General features: G+C 39.4%; 1 protein-coding gene across 2 annotated transcripts; it reads left to right on the forward strand.

The window, feature by feature from the left end:
- Nucleotides 1-4,239: 4,239 nt before the first annotated feature.
- LOC124182019 (protein spaetzle 5) lies at nt 4,240-24,086 on the forward strand. Of its 2 annotated transcripts, XM_046568799.1 has the most exons (8): nt 4,241-4,543; nt 4,672-5,112; nt 10,010-10,164; nt 20,991-21,080; nt 21,437-21,586; nt 21,708-21,902; nt 22,426-22,698; nt 23,003-24,086. In XM_046568799.1, the coding sequence occupies exons 2-8, from the start codon at nt 5,080-5,082 to the stop codon at nt 23,172-23,174; spliced, it is 1,068 nt and encodes a 355-aa protein (XP_046424755.1). In that variant the 5' UTR covers nt 4,241-4,543; nt 4,672-5,079; the 3' UTR covers nt 23,175-24,086. The 2 variants fall into 2 exon arrangements, with proteins under 2 accessions (XP_046424763.1, XP_046424755.1); XM_046568807.1 differs by having other exon boundaries at nt 4,240-5,112; nt 20,991-21,084.
- The last annotated feature ends 3,099 nt before the right edge of the window (nt 24,087-27,185 follow it).

A 27,185-nucleotide genomic window follows, 5' to 3' on the forward strand; every position in this document is an offset into this window, starting at 1 on the left:
TGATTTGCACAATCCTGAATCCGTGTTGAATTTTCGCGAATCAATTGCTTTACCCAGTATTCAAATGCGCCCGTTTTTACACTTTTATCAAATATTATTCATTGTTCATCGCTGGGTTTGCATGTGCAGTGGCCATTATTAACAGAGTAAGATTTTATATGAATAATAAACATGATGGTAAATACAGGAACGGATGACCAATACAGCTTTATTTGATAACGCAGAGAGGTATTTTTGTTGTCACTTTACGTGCTTGGTGGTATTATACACGTTAAATGCTAGCACGAATTTTAATCGGACAACACGTATACCTGTTATAAGTCAAGTTTACTGGCGTAGGTACGGCAAGGCTACTCGTAACGAACAGAGACGTCGGAATATGTCATTACTCGCTCGTTTATCTCTATCTACCAATTCGAACTCAGTTACACCTACCGTCGCTCGATCATACACCACTGCAATGTCGTTTATCTCACATTCCGAGCGTAGGGTACGAAAAAATAAAGAAATTAAAGTATCTCAGAACGTTGTATAGGAAGTTCTGCATATCATTAGCTGCAAATTGTACCGATTTGATCAGAGGATAATTATGTATATTTCATTTATAATATGCCTGCGTACCAAGGTCTTTGACCATTCCTTGCGACGACCTTTTTATCCTTCTGCCTCGCAGACTTTTATCATCGTTAATGACAGGTACGTTGATGGGTAAGTTTTTACAGCGTTTCTGTCGCGAAAAGCATTGAAGATTCAAAAATGCTCAAATCTTGGCACTCGTATCGGTTTCCGGTGACGCCAGGATGTTGTACCTACGCACTCGTAGTGTCCTTGATAATTTCGTAAGTGGGTTTACCTGTACGCGTAGGCAGGAAGTCTCCGGTACTTTTTTTGGTTCAAACTCGATTGAGCCAGCCTTCACGGGCTCATATGTGACTTCGCAATGCAATTCAAGCTTGAAACCAATTCCCTTGGACAGCCAGCGAAGGTCCGAGGCCGGTAATTCTGACTTATGTTGTAGAAACGCAGTTCATCCCTAAAATTCGTCTGCCTATAACAGATCTTTGAATCTTTGAAGGTAACAAGGTTCTGAACTTTGTATGTATAACATTAAGAGATATTGAAATACGAAGATTGACATATCCTCCGAGGTTTTAGCGATCATTGCCATCGGCAGTGACGCGACAAGGTTTCCCTTGATTTTTTCCATTGAATCGATTTATTGTATACCGACAGCTATGATTTGCGGGACTTTCCCACATTCTGTTTACCGAGACGTGACAATTTTCTCCAACGAGGTGTTAGCATTTCGGATTCGCGGAATTAGAGGAGTTTCTTTCTAGCACGCCACCGCAACACTTCCGGCGGGGAGAATATTTTACAGCGTTTGCTCTTTTGCTTGCCCCATGATGTGTAACGCCTGGGACTCGTTAATTGAAGATTGCAGAATGAGTTGAGAGTTTTTTGATCGTTCGATCCTTGAATCAGGATTATTTTTTCAATCGCGACAAGGCTGGTGTCGAATGATTGTTTCAGCGAAAAGCGTTTGAAAATAATAGTAGTAATAATAACGATAATAATATAAATGACAGAGCGGGGACTTCCAGATTCTTAGATCCCGGATGTCATCACTGCGTTCCATTTGTATTTCCGGTTGATATGAAAAAAAGAAGATGAAAACAAACAGTGCATGTAAGCATCCTCGATCGTGAAGCATCATACCCGCAACGTGACGTTGCAGATTGCCCCGAAGTTCAAGTCGTGATGTCGACTATGACTATTTTATTTCACAAGTATGTCCGTGGCCTCTCTATAACGCAGAGCGCCTTTCCGAAGTAGCACTCATTTCCTGTACGCCTATACGTGCAGTAAAGCAAACAATAAGAAGGAAGACAAAAAGAAATCCTGCTTCCCGGCGTTTACTTGACGTTGCAAAAATCTCTCTAATCCGCGATGATTCAGTGTAAATTTCAGAAAATCAGATCTTAAAGACGTGTTCGCTTCTGCTGCAGCTTGCTCTTGCATAAAATCTTTACGTTATGTTGTAAGTTATGCGATCTTTGTGTCTTTATCAGGAGCTCGAAAGCAATTATGTTACAAGTACAGTACTCGTGAGCTTTACGGATCTTCGCATAAACAACAATATTTTAATATAACTTATTTTGAATACACCAATATCAACGAAAAAATTTGCAGTGGAAGCTCAGTATTCACTGAATAACATTTAATTTAACTAAAGACGCCGTATTTTCGTTCTTTCGTTCGGTGCAGATCCTGGGAGATAAGATTTAATTATATGTAAATTAAATAATTTGCGACAAGAGAAACGGTAATATACCTTCTAAACTCAGACAGCCAGTCCGCACGACCGAATCAAAGATTTATTACATCATCAGATCGAGGTATGTGCACACGCGACGAAAAGCAGTGCCCATTCTCTATCGGTTAACAATCAGGGGTGTGTGTCCTTGACGTTTACGGTAACAGTCTTTAAGCAGACCGCGAATGAAAAAGTTACCGACGTATATAGCTTCCATAGATGTAAACGTCGCCGATGCGTTGAAAGATTAATTAGAAATCCAAACGGAGCTTGAGCAATGCGAAAAAAGGTATCAAGGATCCACCTTTAATTTTGCTGTTACTCATATTCTAGCTGTATGGACACAATTCATCGTTGAAATTCACGTCGTATCGATACATCGTTGCAGCTTCGTCAACGATCAGTCGAATCCCGTTGTTTTTTGGAGATCGGATGATTTTCGAGTAAAACAAATAAAACGTAGAAAGCTAATTAGCCAATTAATCTACATCTCCGTTTTTATACAGGACAGGAATGACGCGAATCACAACGTTTGATCTCTTTACTCTGTCATCCCGGGGATGGAGGTCGTTCGGGGAATGAGTTGGTTTCACAGTGCGATGGTTCTCTTCATTCGCCAGAATCCCAGATTTGCCACGCGGAGTTAAGTTCGCTCGATTATACGAAAAATAATGGAAAATAAAACTGGGTCCTACCGTTTAGAAATCATAATAATAGTGAAGTTGCACTTAGCTCGATTGTATCGTAACAACTCATTAGGTTTCTCATACCGTTAATCCAGTTGTCCGTGCAATGAATGACCAAACTGCTGCCCATCATACCGCATCATCGCGTGAAATTAGAGCAAAGTGTATGACAATTTGTAAATACATATATAGAACGACTGAGTCTGACGGTCGAATCTGTTTACCGACGATTAGGATACACATTGACAACTATGCTTGAGTTTTGCAAAAGTGACGATTTCTAACCCGAAAAACAGGTTTCGCTGGATCCGATAATTTCGTCGAGCGTGAGTTGTAAAATGAAACCATTAGAGTAGACGCATGATTGCGTGTCAGCTAAATGAATTAAGTAATTAATGTTCGTTCCTACGAACTAGGTATTGATGATTTAATCGATTGATGTTCACGACACACTCGCTTTACATTTCACTCCTCGGCGACAAAAGTAACACGATAATTAGAAAATCGTTACTTTTCAGATACCGCAGACCCATAGTAGTGAAGTTCGACGTATCTCAACTATTTTAAACGTCATTTCGCAGGTTACACAGACGAACTTTCCGACGTGGAAACTCTCCATAAATATTCCATGGGTGCAGGTTACCTCCTCTAACCTTAGATTTTTCCAAGAGGTGTCTCACCGGAGGAAAAATAAACACCGTGATTACGTATTACTCAAATTTTACAGAGTAATTGCGAGAGATTACTTGGATGAATTTTTCTTTGATCACGTGTTTTCCTCATGATTTCCAACACTAAATTCCTACTTTTCGAAATGATTTCTCACAACCACCAACGATTACCCCGATGCTTATTAACGCAGAATTTTAATTCAACATCAGCGATTTCAGTACAATGATTTCGGAGATTACGAAATGATTTTTTGTAACGTTGACACCTCAATCGCTCCGGTACGACACTCCCTTGAATTTTTTCCGTTTAAATTTTTCGTCCGAACGGGAAAGAAGAAGAAGAAGAAGAAGAAGAGGAACGAGAAGTGGAATCGTAATGCCAGTCGAGGAAAGACGAATCAGTGGAAGTTGACGAAACGAAGAATGGGCCATCGGACACGAATGCGTGAGCACGCGTAAGGCAGCCGGCCGGCGATGGCAGTGAAAGTGCTCGACGTTCAGCCCCACCCTGGGCCTTTGGGCCCCGTCGGACCGGGACAGAGAGCTGTGACGAGGTGCGACCCGGTCGGCTCTCGGCTTCCCGGCTTTGGCCCGTTCGCGAAGGGGCTCAGAAGCACGGCTCTTATACGTTACACGCACAGAATCATCTGGGGCACATCGCGGCAGACCCCGGACATAGTAACATAAGCTCGCCCGGCGTCGCCGATCGTGATTCGCGTATTATCACCGTCGATTTCTCGATCGACACACGTACCTGTAACAAATACACGCCCGGTTCCTACCGCTATTTCGCACGTGGAAAAGGGGATTCCTAGTTATACAAATTCACGCGCGTTTCAAAGTTCGAGCCTGTGTGTTGTAGGCATTCGGTCTGGCTCGGTGTCTAGTCGATCACTTCAGTCACGTTCATTTTCCGTTTCTCTCTCTCTCTCTCTCTCTCTCTCTCTCTCTCTCTCTATATCTCTCTCTTTCTCTCTGTCTCTAATTATAATGACAGTATAGTAACAACGAAGGAATGTCTAAGTGGTGAAGAATTGAAGTAAAAGAAGAAAATCAGTTAGTAAATAACAGCCGGTGAATTTCCTAACTTTTTTATTCAGCCTTCGGCACCGAGTTTAATATTATAGTTGCTAGAGAGTTTATTAACGGGACGTGCAATTGGATACATTGAATAATCCTTTAATTTTTACCGCAAGCCGCAAGTCGCATACCTCATTTAAATCGCCCTAAATCGTAGACTAACTGTCAAGATATGTAACGAATTAAACAAAAAATTTAAAAGAAAACTTTTTCTCCGAGTGTTGTGAACAGGTAACAAACGAACCGACCTAAGGTTTAACCGCTGCATGCGATCAGTGAGTGTTAGTGTTGTGGGTGTAACTCATTTAATCTTCGACCAAGCAACATGATACTGCGACTTACAGGTGTTTTTCTAACGGTAAGCCTGTCCACTTAAAACACACGTGTAGATTAGCCTTAAAAGTTTTACAAAATAAATGATAAAACGGACATATCGCGAGGATGTAATGCGGTGGTTTTGCATTGCGCCCGTAGCACACGCGTAAGTCTCATAATTAGTTAAGAGTTAAGTAACAGTCGGTATGAATTTGCAGATTTAATACTTACAGGGTTGATTGTGCAAGGTTCGTGTCTAGTTGACTATAAATCTGCATGGCAGAAGTATTAGTTAGATTTTTAAGTGACACGTCGAGTGTTTCATCTTCTACGTTGTCATCCGCGTTGCTGAAGAAATTATATTCAACCACATACTAAACAACTTTCATTTACCTGACCTCATAAGTAAGATCACGATTCAAGTCTTCCGGCTACGCACGAACATCGTTTACATACAAGGTACCGTAGGCGAGATGCGATATGCGTTTGTGTATAGATTTTTCTTCGCAAAGACGTAATCTTGGGGAAAACTATTAAACAATTATGCTGGCTACGAAATCAGGCCTGCAGACACCACAGTCAGCCTGAAAACAGTCGTTGACATTGTGCAGCGTGAAACCTTGGCGTTCATATTTCAACCTTCACTTGAAAAGTGGGAGCACTGTGCCGTGCAAGCATGACATATACACACACAAACACACACACACATTGCATTGTCGTGTCTGTATTACCGGTAAATTTATTCAACTCGATCACTTTTCCCGCGCGTTTTTGTCGCCCACTAATTGTATCGAGTTAATCACTATCTGACAGACCACGAATTGGACTTCCCTAATCGCTTACGTTCAGTAAAAGCGGGTTCTAAACCTTCGAATCACAACGCGAGGATATAAAGAAGTAATTTGCTTATTGATAATCTAAGCGTATATGAGTATAATTATAAGAGAACGGGAAATTCTTTGCAATTGAATTTAGTCGCGCTGTCATACGGTCGCTATGTAGTTGGAAATAATTCGTGATAGATGAACGATTGGAAGCTTACGTTGAAAGTCACATGTTATGAAAGCATACTTGTGGTGTACATTCTTCGAATTATTAGCTGCGGTAACTTGTTTAAATGAATTTTGCACATTCCAACACAATTCACGTGTCAAATCAAGATTCTTACCGTTTTCTTTTTGTTTTTTTTCCTTCTTTCAAAATGACACAAAAAGAATTGATAATTGTTTCACTGGTAGGTTACAATAGGGAGTTACCGGATGCTGCTGGAAGCTCAGCGTTCTGGCCACAGAGACAATAGTTGGGCTGTTTTTCGATGTAAGAACAGTATGGAAAAATCTTACCGAACGAGCTTTACTTTTTTCCTTATAACGAGTTTCACTTACATTTTTATCGCACGAAATTATTGTTACGTTTAATCTCTGGCGTATAATATTAATTATACAGTAAAATGTAATTTTATTAATTCCTGCTTTGAGGATAAGACCTTTGTGGAGTTGAAACTTTGGAATCATGTGAAATTTTCAACGCATTCTACTTTCGAAAGTTGTACATGCTTTACCTCCACAGGCTTGTTGGATTGGCAAAAAATTTTCACCGGTCCATTTCAAATATCCAAATAATCACTCGAATCTCACATACATATACGCAGTGTCAAACACGTAATTTCTCAGCTTTGAAATGCGAGTATTATACACATATAATACGAGGTGTCAGAATATCCGTCGTGTCAACGAAAATAACAAACGTCAATTAACGAAGAATGTTGGAAAACGTCCACCCGTACATTAATTTTTTTTTTTTTCTTACTATCAATCTATCTGAAGTAGATTTACACGAGTGAATGCTCTTTAACGGGATTTGACGAGGAGCGTTCCGTGTCAACGTGTCCTACGCATACATCATACTCACGATCGTAAAGTGTGTCCCATTTAAAATGTCTAGTACAATGAATCTGGAGGTAGTTGCATGAAGTACAGAAAAATGTTTCAGGGAAAAGTGACGATTCGTTTAAAAATACACCAAACTAATTCGAAATCGTTCAAATTTCTCTAAGCGTCTTACATGGGATATTTCAATTGGATAATTTGGAGTCAATGACCCGAAAAATAAACGGTTCGTGGACTTCGTGTGAGAATTACTGTACCGAAAGCTATGCAGAACTTTGTTGATTCTACGCAACTGCACTGCCTTGCAACCAAGCAACATTTCCCTGAATCCATGCTACATTTGGAGGCAACCCAGTGGGCCGATCGATTATAATGGGACACCATGCATACATACGCGTAGGTCACACCTCGGTACATATAACATAAACGAGGCGGAATGCCGCGCGACTTGCTGACGAGAAAGTTTCGTACAAGGTGTGTACGATTCACCGAAACACCTGCGAACAGATAATGAAAATTCGTGTTTAACATCGGTTATTAGTAGTGATAATCATACCCGACGTCTGCGCGTGCGTATCGTTTAATTTTGAATGTCAAGGTGGCCTCATCTCCGAACCTCCGAACCTCCGACCAACTATAAATCCTCGCTATCAAGTATAATTGGCGTTGCGCGTCTACGATGCGGATTCGTACGTCCACAATATACGGTATCCATTGCATGGGGCCTGACTCACCGATTTTCGTTTAGAAATATTTCTATCGTCAAGTTAGTGGCAACGCTGCGATGGTCAATGATGCGGTCAATGGAATGACTAGACCAGTTACTTTAGTCGCTCTGGGGTCGCGAGGCTCGTGCCAAGAGGTCAATCGTTTGGCTTTACGGAAAGTAGAAAAAAATGTAATCCAGAGTGAATTCCGAGTGATTGTAAGATAATTTGTTATGCGTAATAGTCGTAAATTATAATTTGTGTCTGTGCAGTTTAGGTTCGTCATTTAAATATTTGTCGATAAATTTTTACCCGATTATCACTAATCGACATACTTTCCCCACTTGTAACATAATATAGGTACCATTTTATTTTTTAGAATTTATTTTTTGCATGGTAGATAGTGGCTTGTCCTGGTGTGAAGTTGGATGTAATTTAATTAATGTTAGAAAAAAAATTGAAAAGAAATTTGCTGACTAGTGTGCATAATACGTACGTGATTCAACTCCGCAATTGGCGGTATAATCTCAGATCTGAGATAAGGGTACCGGCGTTTTGTCCGAATAGCAACTTTCTATGATTCGCAGTATTATATGCGTCTGTGTGGTTCAAGCTGCAAATGTTCTCGAGTACGTAGAATATATACAGTATATACGTCTAGTCGTAATTTCCGTTCCAGATTTAAAGATCATTTGAAGTATGTAATATTTCACGCAACGATTAATATACTTTGCACCATACCGTGTTCATAAATGTATATACGGGGCATTCCGTGCCAACTCGAGTAACGATTAATTTCGAATCTGATGACTTTTTTCCTCCAACAAATATTGTCTCGTAGTTGTTTCAGTAGTCATTTTGGAAACCACAAATTAACATTCGCTAATGGTATTTGCCGGATAACTGCGATCTTCCGCTATTTTCAAAAGTGGAATTAATTTCCTTCCATTTAATGAACCGGTGTCGAATAATGATTTTTTACAACTGTATATTATACGTATATTAGTAAAAAATGGAGAAGTTTTATATCATACTTTAGTAGTGTAGAGAAAAATATTTTGGTCATGTCTTTCCTTTTTGTTTTGAAACAAACTTGATGCAGGTAGAATGTATCATGCAGGTATGCTAAGTATATAAAGTAACTATATAGATATATATAAAACAGCCAAATTGTAAATAAACAATTTCTAAAATATCAAAATTTTCAATCGCAATTAATTATTCATTGTGAACATTAAAAAAACAAAACGATCTTGGAGTACAATGCTTTGGTTTTTTTTTGCAAATCACTCATTTCTAAAATACCATGTATAATTAATTATCTACCAACAAACCAACAATTCGTACATTGATTTAAAACAAAATCGTAGCATCCGTCTGCTTATCAATGGATACAAGAAAGAATAAATTCCATTCTCAGAAATGGCGAAAAATCAGCTAAACGTTGGGGAGTTCGTAGAGAATGCCCCGTATAAAACATTGTGTCCTACGGTGACATTTCTCAGCCGTACGGAAGATTTATTATTATTTAATATAACAATGTGGTAGATATGTACCATGTCTCTTTTCATCATTACATAATATTATCTACACATCTATCTGTAATGTAATTCTTAGTAAGAGTTTTTTCGCTAACTTGATGTTGCCTACGTTTCAATAGTCTCATTAATCATGGTGTTCCATGGCATGTTACCTGTAATCGTGAGAATATAAGTGAAAATCCTATAAATTAGAAAAGAAAAAAACAATCTGAGATAGGATGAAAATTTTTCACACGAACATTAAAAGCCTCGGTGAAGCAACAAAAGTGTTTCATTGTAATATAATTATAGAAAGCATCATATTTCAACACCGAAAGCGTGATGGTGTCATGAATCAATGGAAGATAAAAAAAATTAATCAATAATCAGATGACCTATTTAGGTGTCTTACGAATATCAACAAACAACGTACGTCTGTATCTGTAAATTGAATAGATATCTGTGAATCGGGACATTGAAATTTATCAGTTAACGGATACGAACTGCGTCCCGTACGATGATGGCTTATACAGGAAATAATTAATCCGAATATACGCGATGGGATATTGGTATAAATTTGCAATCGGTAAACATGGATAATCAAGTCAGACTTTCAAAAGTTAATAGGCCCTCCATTTCTTTTTACTCTCTCGGATTATAATTTTTTTTTTCTTTTTTTTTCCATCCCGAGCGTGCAACAAGTATTGAAATAAACGAAAGTTGTCGACTAGCGGGCAACGCTACTTATTACACCGTACGTACCTACAGCTCTGAGGAATGTAGGAAATCTCATTTAATAATGACAAACGTATCCTCGATTACAGGTCCTCGTGATGGCCGCGAATCCTGAGCCCTGCTCGGAATACGGCTGTCCGCACCCTCCTCGACACGAGCCCTTCTTGCCAGCTCTTCCTGGACATACACCAAGATGCGCAAAACCCGGACAAACCTTCTGCGAAAGGCTGGACCACTATCCTCAGTAAGAATATTAAACAGCATAGAGACTAGACGTACACGTTTCAAATTAATCGGTGTATTATGCCCGCAGAGTTTATACTTTTGCATATAGAAACCTGTTCATCTTTGTCTTTGTCACACGCGGGCGTTACAATAAATAAACATTATCTCGATGAAAAGTTCGAACATGAAATTCTGATCAAAATTCAACGCCACGATGCAACGTGTCTTCGGCTTCGTGCCGCGGAAAGTTTTCACTTTTCTAACACACGGAAGGTGACAGAGCTGTTTGTATTATCAAACCTGTCAACAAGGCGTTTATAAATTATCTAATTTATCGGCGGAAGATCGGTCATTAAAAAACAATTATTATATAATAACAAGACATTTGGAATGGAATCCTGAAACATCACAGTGTCGAATTTGCATCGAAGCATGTTAAGAATTTGTGGGATTGAAAGAATCAAAACAATAAAAGAGCTTATAGCTCGTTATAGCTTTGATACCTGCACAGTTCATTTTTAAAAATATGCTTGTCTCGAAACAAACTTTGTTCCTCCGTCATCCCCATTAATTACAAACTTATTCCAGCAAACTGTGTTGAGGTAAATATTGTATATGTAATAGCTCAAGTAGGTCTCAAAAAATTATGTGCCTCTGGTACTCGGTGAATATTATTCAACTATTGGAGGTGACGAATGAAAAAAAAAAGAACATTAATAAGTATTCAATTTCATGAAACTTTCTAAGGTAACCTAAAAGTCCACTTGAAATTGTCATTCGTACGCACAACTTATAATCATGCCGAAAAATTTCGACAGCGGTTGAATAACGAATTTGGTGAGACCGTCTTGCCGACCCTACAAATCGGTTCGTTCATTTTCTCAGATTTTTTGGAAACAGATCGATTGAGATTAGACGTAATTTGAATAATCGAATGACCTCGGATTAACAAACCAATTACAAAACCATTATACTCTTACTGTACATGAGGCATTCCACACCAAGCCGACCTATCCTGTTTTGCTGAGAAAAAAAAAGTATAAAATATAAATTTATATTTTTGAAATTGATATTTAATTCAATTTTTCTCACTTTTTAATCACTTGTTTCGCCTGCAGCTCGCACACGTCTAAAGATTGTCGTTTTTTGGCAAAGAATTCGTGAGAAAAATTCAAAGCCAATCGATTTGGGCTATTCGTTCGAAAATTGGGATTCTGTATTTTTGGGAGCAGTTAAAATCACACCGTGGTCCAAAAAGTCTAAAGCCCGGTGGAAGTTTTTTTTACACTCTACGCCATACTTAAAAATAAATAATATCGCTGATCGTGAGGGTCAGACGTAGGTCAGTTTGGGGTGGAATGCCTCATACGCACCGTGACTCCGCAACATGGGCCACTGATTCACAACACTAGTATCTCTTAATATTTTTCCACTCGACTCGATATTCTCAAATTTACTGTTAACACCCTGAAGTAGTTTCAAAACAAGATAATTATAGAAAACAAACGTTCTCAAGTCGTAGATGAAGTCAATTCCTTGTCATCTAAATTTGATTGAAACAAATAAAATGCAAAGTGCACTTATGGAATACTTTGATCTTTCTACATGGAATCGTGTGAAACTGGGATTTTGTACTTCAATTTTGCAATAACAAATTTTTTTTCCGTGCTGAAAAAACACTTTTTGCAAATCGAATTACCATCGATTATTCTTCAACTTCGCTTTCAGAGTTCTGAATTTCATTTAATTACGCGAAATAAAAACGAATGGATAATATCAGATCTGCAGGATCTGATTCGCGCCCATACATTGTCTGTACAGGATACAAAAAGTTATTCTGTCGATTCATCCGCCCGAAACATAAAAAAAAAAAAAAATCTTTCATTTTGCATTTCCGTAGAGAATAAGCGCATCCGTATAAAAATATGCGAATATTTCCCGTGCGATTATAAAATAATCACAAGCTTTGGCAAAACAAACGGTGATGAATCGCAAGCCTCGATAACCGTTTGAATTGGCGCGAGTTAATCGCAGCCTTAAACTTCCGGTGGTTATAACACCACCCGCCTGATGTGCAGAAAAATCCACGCAAACTTCACAGCGATATTTTACGATACGGATTCACTGGCTTGTTTACGATTTAGCGTGACACAAGATCCACGGTAATTGCGAAAAAATTATCAAGCTCGTGCTAACAGCGGTGAGCACAGCGGCATTTGGGCGATGGTATTATAAGGTGCAGGTACTTAGACCGAAGGTAATGAACTCTCGGCCGAGGCCGACGCTCGGTATTTTAGCGCAGACGGTTTTTAGTTTGCCGCATGACTCCTGGATCTTAATTTTATGTGCATAGCCGGATGATTAAATCAAACGCTTCGGAGCCTCGGGCAGTTTCTTTCATCCTTACGCACATCTTAATGTGCCTTCAACTTGACCCGACGTCCCGAAATATCGCCGATCGAATGGCTAAAGTCTCCGGCTACACGTGTTGATATTGCGCACGGCCAGAACTGTCTTCACCAACGATGAAAGTACGGAGCGCCAATCGCCGCCAGCTTTTTTACACGTGTTCTGCTCAATTCCGAACTCGGGATTCGTTGGAACAAAATCTTACCTCGAAGAGAAAATATCCATTCCTGTTATTTTACTTTCCTCTTCTCTTCGTTACGACCGTCGTGAGTCCGATAAGGAATTAGCTTTTCCCTGTCATACCAATTACCTATTACACATCGAAATTTGCATGTATCAATTTTTAGCTGTTGGACATGACATATTTTGATTGTTACGAAATTTTAGATCGCCGATAGAATGAGCAGAGTAATGACTTTTTCACACCTCGTTTATCCGAGAGTGTACAACGTACTCGGTTTCGACAGAATATCGCCGAGTATTAGAAAAAAAGGATGCATCATATTTGCTTGCGGATGTGCGGAAGGAGAAGGAACGAAATTTCGATAGAATGCCTGCAAGTAAATCGACAATTACCAAATTCGAAAAACCAGTATGAATAAAATAAACATTGAATTCAAACAGACCATCGTGTTCGCCTCGAACCCAGCGGGTCAATAGTCTTCAAGTACCCTGATTTTTTTTTCTCTGATCCCAAGTACAATTGCAAACTTGATAAATTAACAGGACTCACTCAATTTTCGGGCAGTGTAGCATGTATTAGGCAAGCATAAGCGTGAGTGGCATGATGTACGCGTTGACTTGAAAGTGAAATTTAACAACGAAGTTCTCACCATTCAAGAATTTCAAATCCGTACGAGTTACTTCTTTCCCTTGTGCAATAAAAACCCGTTGGTACAGCACACAAATAAACACGAATTGTTTTCGACCGTAATTATAATTATTATTATTATACGGGAGATGGCACGCGTTTCGGGAATACTGCAAGGCAAGCGGTATTTGAGTCGGCGCGGTTAATTACGAAGTTGGCCTTATTTGCGAGTTTGCGAACTAACATATCACAGTCTGGTTTCAGCCGAGTCAAGGAGCCGGGAACAATTAATAACTCGTTCATACGCGACAGGCTCAAGGCTCGCCCCGTAATGTTGTGTCACATTTGCGCGTGTGTAATAATAAGGCCCAGCAAAAACCTTCGAGCGAATACAAGTTCAAATGGCGATTAAGCCGCTTTCAGGGTTGCAGTCTTTGCCTCGCTCCGGCGCCTGGCTCTCAATATTATCCAGGTATGACTTCATACCTCGGAGTGAACAAAAGGGTGAAAAAAATCCGTTCCTCATTACTGCTACCGATTTAATCCGACTTTGTCATATTACGTTTCGTTCATCGTGTGTGCAATGTTCCCGATTCGAAATCACGGTCGCTAATAACAGTCATCGGATTTGCCGGATGTTCTATCGTTCCAATCAAAGTAAACTCTAAGCAGCCGTAAGCTGGCTGGACAATTAAATTCGAGCACACGTCGGATAGTTCGATATTTATCGGTGCATGCTCCGCGTCACTTTCAACTGGGATGATCAAACGGCCCCTTATTAGTACGTAGAAATGGCACGAAAATTCTAGAAAAATGGGTACGCTTCGCAATAATGGTTTAAATATTATTGGAATTACAAGAAGATACAGTACAGGTCACTGTTTAGTTTAATTACTATGGCTGTATGTAGTTACGAGAAAATATAGTTATGGTGAAAAATGTTGATAGTCGAGACTACGTAGTAACGGTGACTACAGATTTTTGTTTGTACAATAGTTGAGGAATAGGTAAACAGGATGTAATGCGAGATGCTTGCTCTACCATAACCGTGGCCTTGCAATCACTGATACATATACAGAGTGAATTCGCAATGACTGCACCTTCCGTCGTCTGCTCAAATGTAACGCGCACGCGCTATAATCTGAGAGCGACTATTTGCCAGGGTGACCAACCGCATAAATTTAGACGATAGTTCGCCGCGTTGTATGTAAGCCTGAAAAGTTTTTACAGTTGTCGGTGTTGAGCACAACTGCCAGCGAGAACTGTCAACGTTTTTGAGGTTACATTTATTACGGTTGGTCACCCTGGCGAACCGCCGCTCTCGGATTGTAGCGCATGCGCATTAAATTTTAGCAGACGACGGAACGTGCAGTAGTTAGGAATTCCCGCGGTAGAATACGTACGAGATGCGTCATGATCTTTAAAGGAATAAATCGATTGAAGTTTGACTGATACTTGTATTCGATGTTATCTCTAACGCATTGCTACGCTCGCCTTTGATCTATCGTACTATTCGTTCGACGGATTTGAAACAAGGATTTGTATTTGTAGGCAAATGTAGACTGAGAGTGAGGACAACTCAAATTCAGTGTTTCAATCCAATCTTGGCAAATTCATGTTTTGTAATTATGGGTGTGCTCCGGGGTGTAATATTTTTATAATAACTTTAGCGGAGATAGGTATTGGATTAGAATGTCTTGGAATGAAATTAGTTAATTCGGGAAAGTTTGGCGTAGCGGAAGCGAGTCGGAACCACGTGCCACGTGACATGGGAATAGAAATGGAAATGACCTAGTTTCCACCTTGAACAAAATACCCAAAGACCCTCCGTATACGTGTACCTGCTGAATTTTTATGCGGAGCAACTGTACAGATTTCAACATCCGTGTTTCAAATGCAATATGTGAGTTGGCTGTGATAATGATATATTTTATAAGATTAAAAAATGTGTGTATTTACACGTGTTGAGGAAAGTTAAAGACGTGATCGGTTACGCGATGAGGCTATTTCGGATGATTTTCGGTACTTTGAAGTTGGAATATCTTTTAAAAGCATGACGCGTGAAGGGCTTGGATAAATAACGAAATATTGGCTTCCACTTTCTTTCGCGCTGAAATCTTGCCTTTTAATGTCTAGAAATATAAAAATTCGGGCATTTTTCATAAGTGAAAACATCAAAGTTCACCGAGTAACTGTGGTAGGATGAATCAATAAAACCGTAATGCGTAATATTCTCGGAAATATAGTAACACTCATTATGCTCTCTAAATCGTTTCAAGTTTTCACTGTCCGTATTAACAGCGTTAGAATTCTTCGATCACACATAATTATAGTGTTACGCTTAGTAGTGTAAGTGTGTATAACTTTTATTGAGAAATGTGTTATTTGAGGGGTCAAAAGGCCGCGGCAGTTACGTGCCGCGTTTATGACTAACAAGCGACTTGTTTCAAGCAGCGTACAACAAATAAAATTTCGTAATTTAGAAATTTGGATAGCATTAGGTACACGCCGCGGCTTTGCGCTTTGGCATCGAGAATATAAAACAAACATCCTTTATCTTGGAATAGAATCAAGGATGCATTATACATCAGAGTTCTTGGACATTCGTGAAAAACGACATCCCGGAGGATGCCCGTATGCGAGAACGAGATGGGCGAGTCGAACGTGCGTAAAATCCCATTTAAATGTACAAACCTGTACGTACGTTTATACTCGTATACAGACAAACCACCTGCAGACATCAGTAATTCACGTTGAATTAAAAGTAGTCGGTATTACGATTCCCGCAGTTTGGTGCGTAGAGTGAAAGTCGCCTATCGATATATCGCGGTTAAAGATGCTCACGAAAACTTTCGACTTCGATTTTGGTACGGTGTCCGCGCGGATGGTCTAAAAATCGGTGAAACCGTATGAAAACCGCGACCCACGCAGCGAGCAAGGATGTAATAATTGATATTGTTTTCGGTTGCCAAATAATTTTCACCCCATTTTTTGTGCTCCGTTCAAATGATATTTCCACGATATATCCGTATTCGCGTTTTCCAGCGCTGATTGTAAAAAAGAAATCAAACAAACATCGAAATGGCAAACGTGATTGTCACGGCTCGCGTTTTAAACGAAAACGAGGATACAGGGGGTTAAAAATTCAGTACGCCGATTGGGGATTGGATGCAATTTAGAAATTTGTTTGTACGAGATACCTACCGCTGGATTGTTTTGCACTGGTGAATAATACTTGAAAGCCATACGCTGGTGAAAGGCGTACGAAGACGGAACAAGAATTTGGTGTTTGGACCGCGCCGGGATTTCCGAACACCAAGAAAAGTCGCTGAGCATTAATGATGCCCGGAGCGCTGTTACACGTGCAGAATGTCCGAGTCTTTGCAATGGTTGTTCAAATGTTGACTTAACGTTTGAGGGGAAAAAAATTAAAGTAAACAATCTTTTCTCGACCCCTTTGCGAAACAGTCGCCACAAGATATTAGGTCAGACTCGTATAATCTACAGACATTGAAAAAGTGCATCTCTGTAGTAAGCCTCACGTTTATTTTTCCTTGAAATGTGCGACTGATGTTATATTTGATATGCACTTACATTATTGTACGATTATTTTCCCGCTTACCTGTCGATTATTTTTTTTTTTGTTCAAACTGTAACAGCTCGTTTGAAAATTAAGAAATATTTTGCCGACACTAAAGCGAACAGAGCAATAAAATTGAGAAAAATTATAGGGAATTGAAATGTCTTCAGTTATAAATTCGAGGATGCGGTATTCATTGATTTTTTTCGTTGTATAACAGCTTTTGGGGCTGCCCAAGTAGTTAATTTCGCTTCTGAGTCTGGGTTCGCCAATTTACCGATGGCTCTATAAATTTCTAATGCTCTTTTAATTTGAATTGGTTCATGTGTGGTATATCACATATTACGACGGGCGATCGAAAGCGGCCGGTAAAACCCGGGAGAGCTCATTATTTGCTACAACGCGGGCTTGGATGATCAGAGAGCGGCACCTGCAGCGATTATTAATATACCATCTCCGATCTACGTCGGGAAAAGAATTATATTGACAAGAAAGATTCGACACATCGTTTGAGTTGGACTGAAGCTAAGAACTTGGAACTGCAGTTCCTTTTATCCAGAAATAATGAATAGCAAATAAGTGTCGTAATGAAGTAATGGTGATGCATCTTATACTCGTTTATGTTTTTTTTCACCTCAAAATCATCGTACAGATCCTTTTTCGTTCCACAATTCCACCAAGTTTCGACGGAACGAATATCGAGTAGTAGTTTTTCACTTTGAAACGAATTGTTTCGAGGACGAGGATCGTAACAATGATGCCACATTTTCGCGAAGAAACGTGTCTCTTGATTAAAAAAAGCGTGACGAGACCCAACGGATCGCAAATTTAGTCGTTGTTAAAAGCAGAAGAATGACCTGTCGACTTTACACGCACGTTTGGTAAACGCATACATGGACAGAAATCGGTGCGTTCAGGAATAAAAGATTCACGCTGCAACTAGGAGTGCTGTTATAATTTTTTGCAATTATACCTATCCCTGAATAAACATTGTTAAAAAAGTAGTTTAAAATATTCAAAATTAGAAATGTCGTCGTAGGGCAAGAAACGTCGTAGGCATTAAACTTCAGATTTGCCTAGCCGGCGTAACGGCGAACCGATTGCGCAAATAAGTTAAAATTCCGCCAGAGCGTCCGAATACGGAAGAGGATCTGCACGATGGAGAGTTCGGAAATGACACACGTATCTTCACGGAGCAAGTGGTTTGCCCATCTCTAAAGGACGTCCGTAAACTTTCACTCAGCCTCGTTGTGACGACTTAACGCAGCATTTGCGCAGGCTTACACCTGCGTTATACCTCCACTTCTGCCTCGATACGTTTTCCCCGCACGAGGCGTTCTTTATATTCAATTCCTACGTATATTACACACTTTGCATATTCCAGCCACGAATCACCGATTCATTAACTTTTACGAGCTTAGTGTCACTTATATCTGTGCAGTTATAGGGTGAGAATCGTTTGATATCTTAATACGTGTAAAAAATTTATTACCTTTATACGGCTGTTTTTTAATGAAGAAACTTTTCACCAAACGGTGCAAAGATTCGGAAATAAGATGTGACGTTCCGCACAATCGATACTTGTGATTCGTACAATCGAACAATCCGTCCATAAATTCGTTTTCAATTACAAGTAAGTTTACTATTCGGGCTTTGTTATTATCACGCCGTAGCTATGGAGTTGACCGTTATAAAGAACTGTTATCCGGACGATATTGGAAGGTGCAGGGTCTGTGCAGAAACCACTCCTGTTTTTCCATTTCAATTTTCTGCTCACATACGCGTCCGGCACATCACGCATTAGTTTTTGGTGGCAGCATTTTTACAACGTGGCACCTGTTTCGTTGCAGACATGCTCTGAATTTCTGAATTTAAATCGTTTGCATTCTGTCCGCGGGTACTGGCAAACAATGACCTTTCTCGCCATTCCTTTGGTACATACAAATTTCTTCTTTCTTTTTTTTTTTTTTTTACGTACATACATACGTGTATATATATACGGACATTATGACGCACGTCAGAATTATATACCTATACATATACATCCATATGGATATAACTAGTGTAAATATATTTGCGCCATACACAAAGACAGATTTTTTCAGGAAATACTAATTATTACTTCTCCCCTTTGTTTCACGGAAAATAATTTTTTTCATAGATATCGTTTTTTTCGGCAAAGTAGGGATTATCAAAGAATATCCCTGTAATTCTGTCAAAGTCACCGAGAAACTTAATAATTCACACAGTATTTGCAGGATCGTATTAAAAACACTGCAAATGTTTTGTAGAAAGATTTTTATCCGTGGTGTTAGATTATTCTATATTACCTTGGCAAATCCATGATTCTGTGTGGATTTAAAAAAGTTGATTACCCAAGTACTGAACTAAAATTAGCTTGTAGGTTTCGCATCATAAACCACTGCAGGTGTTTCGCAACGAATTTCATAGTTACGAAAAAAGACTGTGGAGAAGACTAATATATCGTGAAAATATAATTTCTGCCGCATCTTTGTATATCAGAAAGACGTCAACCACGCCAGTCTTTCGAGCCGTGAAAATGAATCTATTTCTTCCTAATCACGAATAGACGACGAGTAAACATCAGGCTTTTCACAGGTACGTGTGAAACGTAAAGCTCAAACATACGTGCAAGACTGAATGAATTCGTATCGAAAGTAAACATGTGCTCAAAAACCGTAGTCCCGATATGATTACGGTTATCAAATTTTACATAGATTTACATAACTACCGTAACATCAAAGATCGATTTAATTGGTCAGAATTTGAACAAACATATTTTCCGTTCCGTGTACTGCCAAGTTTATGGAATGACGTACGGCAGTTTAGGATTAACGTAGTGACAAGTTAGAAAAAAGCTGAATATTCACCCTGAAACTCTTGATGGGAGATAAATCATTCGCAAACAATCTGCGACCTATCAAATTATTTTAGACATTTTTTAAACTATACATAGATATCCGAGAACGCGAAGATGAATATCTCGACAATCGCTGAACATCACACACGAAATAGTTTCTATGATAATCAGCATTTTCGGATTATTACATCACTATCTTGCACCGCGAATTCAAATCGGATTCACGGTGAGTATCCGGATACACGTACACAGATAATAACGTGATCGAGAATATTCGTTTACGTATGTAGGTGCGTGTAAGGCAGGTGGGAGAGCTTGGTGAACAAGGTGAACTCAGGGAGCACGTGTAATCGGTTAAGGTTAAGGGATGTGGGGTTTATCATCGCGTCCCCCGAGACTTGGTAATAGTTTCAATCGAATAAGCAATTCCTAATTAGCATACAAAGTGTCGTCTTAACCCCGAAAATTAATTAACGTTAACAACTAGGTCGTTCCCGCCACTACGAACAATATCTGTCTCTTATATGTATACCTATAATATACGAAACTAGGTTGTTAGGTATAATGGAATCGGCTCGGATACGTGTTTATCTCCTCGTTCCATCCTTGCTAGTTCGAGCGATCTCGATGCCCCGTATAACAGAAAGCACCGGTGAAATTACTTATTTAATAGATACATAGTGATCGTCCAAAGGATGATTGTGTGATATAAAACTTTACACCCAACCAGAATCCAGGTTTCCATTTTTAAATCCGCAAACTTGAAATCTGATGTCAAAAATAATCAATCATGAAAATTTATGTCCCTGATTATTGTAAAACCTTGAAAAAAGTTTGAGTATGAATTCATTATTCAAAATTAAGTAAGTTAGATCCTTTCAGAATTGTACCAGCATATCGAGAATTGTAAAATGCTGAAATCGATATTCAATGCGAATGTGCGATTTTCTTGTTGTACAATTATAAACTTCGTAGACAATAAGTAATATCGAAAACATTTAAATCCAATCTGTCCCGGTCGTGAAATATATTGCATAAGGTGGTAAGAAGCTGCAGTTGGTAGTGTTTTGAAATAAAATCTTAAGACAGACTTTAGAAATTTTTCTTCAGACTTTAGAAAAGTTCATTGCGATCTAATCGCCATTCGTGTGTTTTCAATTTCAGACAGCTGATCAGGTACCTAATCGACAAATGGAGTTTTGACTACAACACGCTATTAATCGACGAATCTCGGGACGGCTTCAACTCCTACAGGTCGGTGGGTTTCTACTTTTGTACATAATCACTTGTAGGGTATAAAGTATCACCCAAAAACGGCAAATACGGTTGCGCTTGAGAGGTCGAGTCCAGTAAAAAGACTGATTTGTGCCATACCATGATGTATAAGTCACGGATTCTCTGAAAAATCCAATCGTTTAGTAGAGAATTCATTCGAAGTAAATACTATTATAAAATCATCGACGTATACATATATCGCTTCCGGTAACCGCGTATGCAGAAACTAGTATCCACGATTCGGTTGCCTCGCGAGCGAATTTCTCAAGCTCATCTGAATTCGCGGTTCTGTAAAACTGTTAAAATCCGAGCTAACCGCGAACCGCGATTTGAAGAACGGAACCGGAATACCACGGAGGTTACGACTACCAACGACCGGAAGTACCTCAGCTGTATCCACAACCGTTACCGTTCCTCCCATCGCAATACCCCTTCGGACCACCCGCACCAATTTACGGACCTCCGACCAACAAGTCCCAGCAGGGGTAAGTTTTGAGAAGTGGTATCAGAGCTTGGAAGATCAAATCACCCCGCATATCCGCACCCCTCCTTGATTCACCGTGCCTTTCGATTGTCTGTAAAAATGTATGTACCTTTTTGACGCAGGTACAGCTATCCGACACCGTCCAGGTCGCCGAACAACCCGTTCTTGCAGCCGGCTCTAGGAGTTTCGCATCATCCGCTATCGCCGCATCTTCCGCAGCATCGTCATTCCCATCAACAACAAGAAAGTCCGTTCTTGTACTCCCAAGTCCAGGCTCTAGATCCCCTTGGACAGCCTCAAGGCTGGTGGCCAGACAGGTAATGCGTTCACTTACGGTATACCTACGGGAAATTTGACCGTATTCACCGGGATATTCTTCGGAGGAACTTGTTGCAAAACGTCTGTCTATAACGCGACGTGAATTAAAACAGATTTCGAGTGATTTCTACTGATTCCTACATCATCAACGATGATTACCAATAATTTTTTAGAGTTTTACGGGATTTTCAGTGACTTTCCAATTCGACAGAACTAAAGAAAATCGCAACAAATCACAGGAAGCAACAAAATGTTAACGATTCAAAACCATCCGGCGTTTTTCACAAGCCATTCAACGATTTCTGTAACTTCCAACACTCGCCGTGCGATTGCTTCGGACTATCACGTGATTTCAAGTAATTCGCAATGATTTCCGATCATCTTAGTTACCTCGATCGATTCCTCGTTATTCCAAATAATACGTCAGTCGATCAGGTTCCTTGGGTTTACAATTCGATTTCCAATCGTTAAATTTATGACTTCCTTGAACGAATGGCCCCTCGACTCGAACCCAATGTTCAGGTACACTCGGAGCAACGCGAAGAGCGGAGCATTGAGAAAACGTCCTCGTCGATCGCCGCGTGTAAATCCTCTCCTGGAGTTTGCCGCCTCGAAGAAGAGCAGATCTCGTCGTCAGGCGAACGCCTCGAGCCAAGCGACCCCGCTTTGCCTCACCAATTCGCAGTTCATCATGCCCAAAGCAGCGCTGAACAACCGAGGCAACTGGATGTACGTGGTGAACCTACAGGAACAGGGGGACAAGTACACCCAGCTGGTGAAAAGCGAGACGTGCGCGTAAGTCAGAGTTCAGCTGCGGAGAAATAATTTGATTGCAGGTGCTAACGAGGAGGTTCATCGCCTGAGAATTGCTCTTATAATTCAGTCGGGTAAAGAGAAAAGTTTTCAATCGGATTTACCGGCAAACAAACTGGCTAAAATTTATGAAACTTTAACATCGACTTGTTCTCGTCAAAAATTAACCGACGAGAGTTTATTTTGCAAATTTTCGCTGGTCGTCCTCGGCGAAGATGCCGAACCTTATTCAGGCATTATTACGTCTTATCGCGTGCCAACCTCATGCGGATTTTTGCAACTTCAGATCGGATACCTGCAACGGCTTGTGCACGCTACCAACCGGATACACGAGTAGATGTCAACAGCAATACGTGCAGAAGAGGCTTGTAGCTTTAGAAGGCAGCGGGGACCGTCTTTATACCGACGTTTTTTGGTTTCCACATTGCTGCACATGTCAGATCACCTCGAACAACTGATTGTTAGAAATAATTCAATCAATCAACTGCGATGTCTCGAAATGTATAATAAGAATGGGGAAGATTAATGTTCCCGAAGAAAGTTGATTTTATTTTTCCGAGGGGACGTCATTTGCCATCGATCAAATTTCTCCAACTCAATCTGTCCTCCAGAAATTTTAATTTCAATCCTTTTTTTTTTCAATCCTTAGATAGATGTTTCGTTTCAATTCATTGTTTAGCTTTCATTTAACAGATTGCAACCAAACCGAGTAACATCTTCCTACAGTACATTTCCTGTATATACGTTTACTGATTTTGGAAATATTGCAATGATTGATTGAAATGGGACATTCTGTACGTATACGTGATCGTCGATACGGTTGAACGTTTGTCAGAATTAGAATATAAAGACATATAATAATAACAATGTTCCTCAGATACGACACTGTAGAATCTCAAGAGGATTTGCAACTGCGTCTGAGAACTCAAATACGGTGAATCACTAATATTTAAGTATATAATAATTTGACAATACGAAACAAAAATTGGAATGAGAGAAAAATATTACAAATGAGATTTTGGAATTTTATCTGCTTCCGAATTTTTTTTTTTTTTTTGTTTTCTTTTACTCACTTTCTACGGATCAATTCGAAACCAAATTCGAATCACTCAATTTTTACAGTCGGTAAAATGAAAGTCTCATGTTAAATTTTCCGGCGGCTGTCGATAAGTTTGCCCTCAAGTTGTCCTACAGGTTCAACGAAACTTTCCCGTAGATGTCGCTACCGTAGTAGTTTTATCTTGAGCTACGTGAAAAAAGAATCTAGGTAAAAAATACTTCCTGTATTCAATTTGACGAAGAATCCTCAAGTTCATTGGCCTGATTTCCGTAAGTTGTGAAGGGACGAGAGAATTTAGAAAAAATCATAAGAAAAGAAAAATTAATAGATAATTTTTACGAGCGTATATACGAAGCGGGCACAAAAATCGCTAAGCCGCATAGAACGATATTTGAGGTTGTAAAATTCTTTGACTTTCACAGAAACACGCGTGAAGCGCAGATACGTGCATATGATATACGCATATACGTGTATTAAATAAACGAACGCGTGATTAAATTATTATTAATGGTATTATTACGATTATGATTACTTTTTTTTACTCTAATTTAAGAAGATATAACTTTATTGTTCGAACGGATACTACGTGAATATAAATATTCCGTTATCGTATACAATTATTGTAATTGTACTTTTATTATTGGATTTTTATTTTGTAATATGTCGACACGTTATTGCACTTTCGCGCTGATAATTGATAATAAAAATACATGTGTAAAACAAGAAAGGTAATAAAAACGACGAAACGAAATAACAAGTCCGAATAAAGGGAGAATAACCAGACGATCGTCGAACAAAAACATGTTCGCGGTGTAATGTCGCGCAGTCGCAGCTTTGTTACGAAAATTTAACACGTTATAGGTGAATTGTGAATAATTATTTGCGTACCACTCGACACCCAACGAATGAAAATTATTGCATTATGCATCTGAATCATTCCGCACCATTAGAAACCATGCAATGCATCGATTGTGGTAAAAGATGAAAATAATTAAGGACTGAGCGGTAACCGGAACTAAAAATTTCTCTCGGTGTGTGGAAAACGCCGCAAGTATTAGCCTGCTGCATTTTATGCATAGCTACACATGTAGTATCGTATCGGTAGGTGTGCATACAGATGCATAAAAAGAGGCACCTCGTCGGAGGCATTAACGGGTTGCTTTATACGTCGGACAGGTGCCACTGTTCGGGATACGGCATATAGGAGAGAAATTCGAGTCACAAGCCGCACGTAATGTACAAAACATCGCGTGACCGCCGGTAAGTAGGTATAATAACGTTTGATTTAGGCAACGATGACGGATTACGTTGTTATTTCAAGGCTCAAACGTGGTCAACCGCCTCGCTGTTTATAATAAATACTGTACTGGGTTTATAACAATGGGCAAAAATTCGGTTCGAGGAAATTGTTCGGGACCGTTGTGCACGGTTCGCCGGTAAAATATATACGCGAGGTTGTTACCACGGCATTATTTTACTTCCGGATACGGTCTGCAAATCCATTTACACGATATTCTATATTTTACGCGTACACGTGTAACGGTAAATGCGACGTCACTCGATCGAGGTCTGTGATTAAGGATTTTTGTATCGTGTAAAACGATGCCAAAATACGGAAAGAAATACGCAGAGGTTGAAACGCGCGAAATATTTTCATTACGGGACCTGAACCCACGCCAAATTTAGGTAACAATACGTACATTTTTTTCCATCCAATTAATGACATTTTGATTACACCAATTACACGATATCTTGATCTACAAATGGGATTATAATTAAAGTAAAAGAAAACAAAAAACATATAAATATATGTGTATGTATGTATATGTATATATATATATATATATATATATATATATATATGTTGTTCGCAGTTACTAAAAATAATACCAATCATTTTATAACATCACAATATTTCCGGGGATAAAGTGACAACGATTATTTCATTATTCAGGTAGAAATTTTAAACAGTTATTTTATCACTGCGGACAACTTCTCAAAGCAATTTGTGGCCTTATCTCATATTACTCACAGCTCAGATAGTAGAATTTCAAGAAACTGAAAAGAATTAATAAATTTCAAGGTAGTAATGAATGTGAAAGATGACGTGTCGAAAAAAATCCAGATAATATCCACGATTCGAATGATTCTAATGGTGTACGTTCGCGTTTTCATACTCACGCCAACTGTGACTTCTAATAGTTACGAGCGAGGTCTGCTAATTCATATATATAATATTGAAAATATTGAAATTATGTGGAAAGTTTTAAGCCTGTTAAGCAGGGATTAATACCGTCTAGATTTTCATGCCCGGATGCGTTACTCGGTGTAATTCAAATATTTCTCGTAACACTCGCGTCACACTCGCAACAAGAAAACTTCCGAACTGTTTCATTTTCTGCATGCCAAGGTACTTTAAAAGTTCAGTTACTGATAATAAAATAAAATAAAAAAAAAAAACATTGTTCATCACTTTAACGCATCGTCAAAAAACTCGAACAATTTTTGCGTTTAATTTGCAACTAATTTCTTCCGAGCATGTTATTAACATATTTGAATACCGTGTCGATTGATCGAAACGTTCGGAATAGCGAAATTTTGGCATTTATTTTTCACACATGACAACGGCTCGCCTAGAATAGTCGTACCGAAAATAAAAGTGCTCGAGGATTATGTAACGAGGCGTATAAGACCGCGCTGCGAGCGAATCTTCGAAGAGCAAGGGGCTAATGTCCTCGTTAGAGTCACGTGGAAATATTGAACTCTCGGAAAAGCAAATGTACTACGAAAGAAACGTGATAGCGTAATAACAGCCCTCGTCGTAATGCGGAAGAACGAGAGAATAAGAGCGGGGAGAGAGAGAGAGAGGGAGAGAGAGTGCAAGAGGCGACGAACGAGGAAGTAGCTTCGCATTTTGCAAAGAGGTCAGACACGCGCATATGCCGTGGCGCACGTCGTTCCACGCATCAAAACAAGCCGAAGACCCTAGGTTTTAGGTACGTACCTACACCTCTTCATCTCAGGCGCCTCTTCCTCCTCTCCTACTTACTTACAACCTGAGCCTGCAAAAGCTACCGAGAAATTCATTATTCAAATGTGCTAAATACCTGACGAAAATTTGCTACGCAGCGGCAGCTGTGCACTGCTCGATTCTAACATGTTGCTCCGTTCGAGGGGATCGTTGGGAAAATGCAGTTTTTCATTTTCTACTGATTTTATCAATAATGTTCCTCAGTTGACGAAAAACTGGAGCGCGGCTGGTTTTTTGTTTAAATTTTAGGCTTCTCCGACTGGTTTGTCTTTTTTCAAAAAAGTTATTTGACGGATTACCGGAGTCACTTTAACGTTATTGCAATTATGGGTTATATTACCTTAAATTAAGGCCGATTGCAATTTTTACCCTTTTTTT

Source organism: Neodiprion fabricii, chromosome 1 (genome assembly GCF_021155785.1).
Source record: "Neodiprion fabricii isolate iyNeoFabr1 chromosome 1, iyNeoFabr1.1, whole genome shotgun sequence".
Classification (NCBI taxonomy): Eukaryota; Metazoa; Arthropoda; class Insecta; order Hymenoptera; family Diprionidae; genus Neodiprion; species Neodiprion fabricii.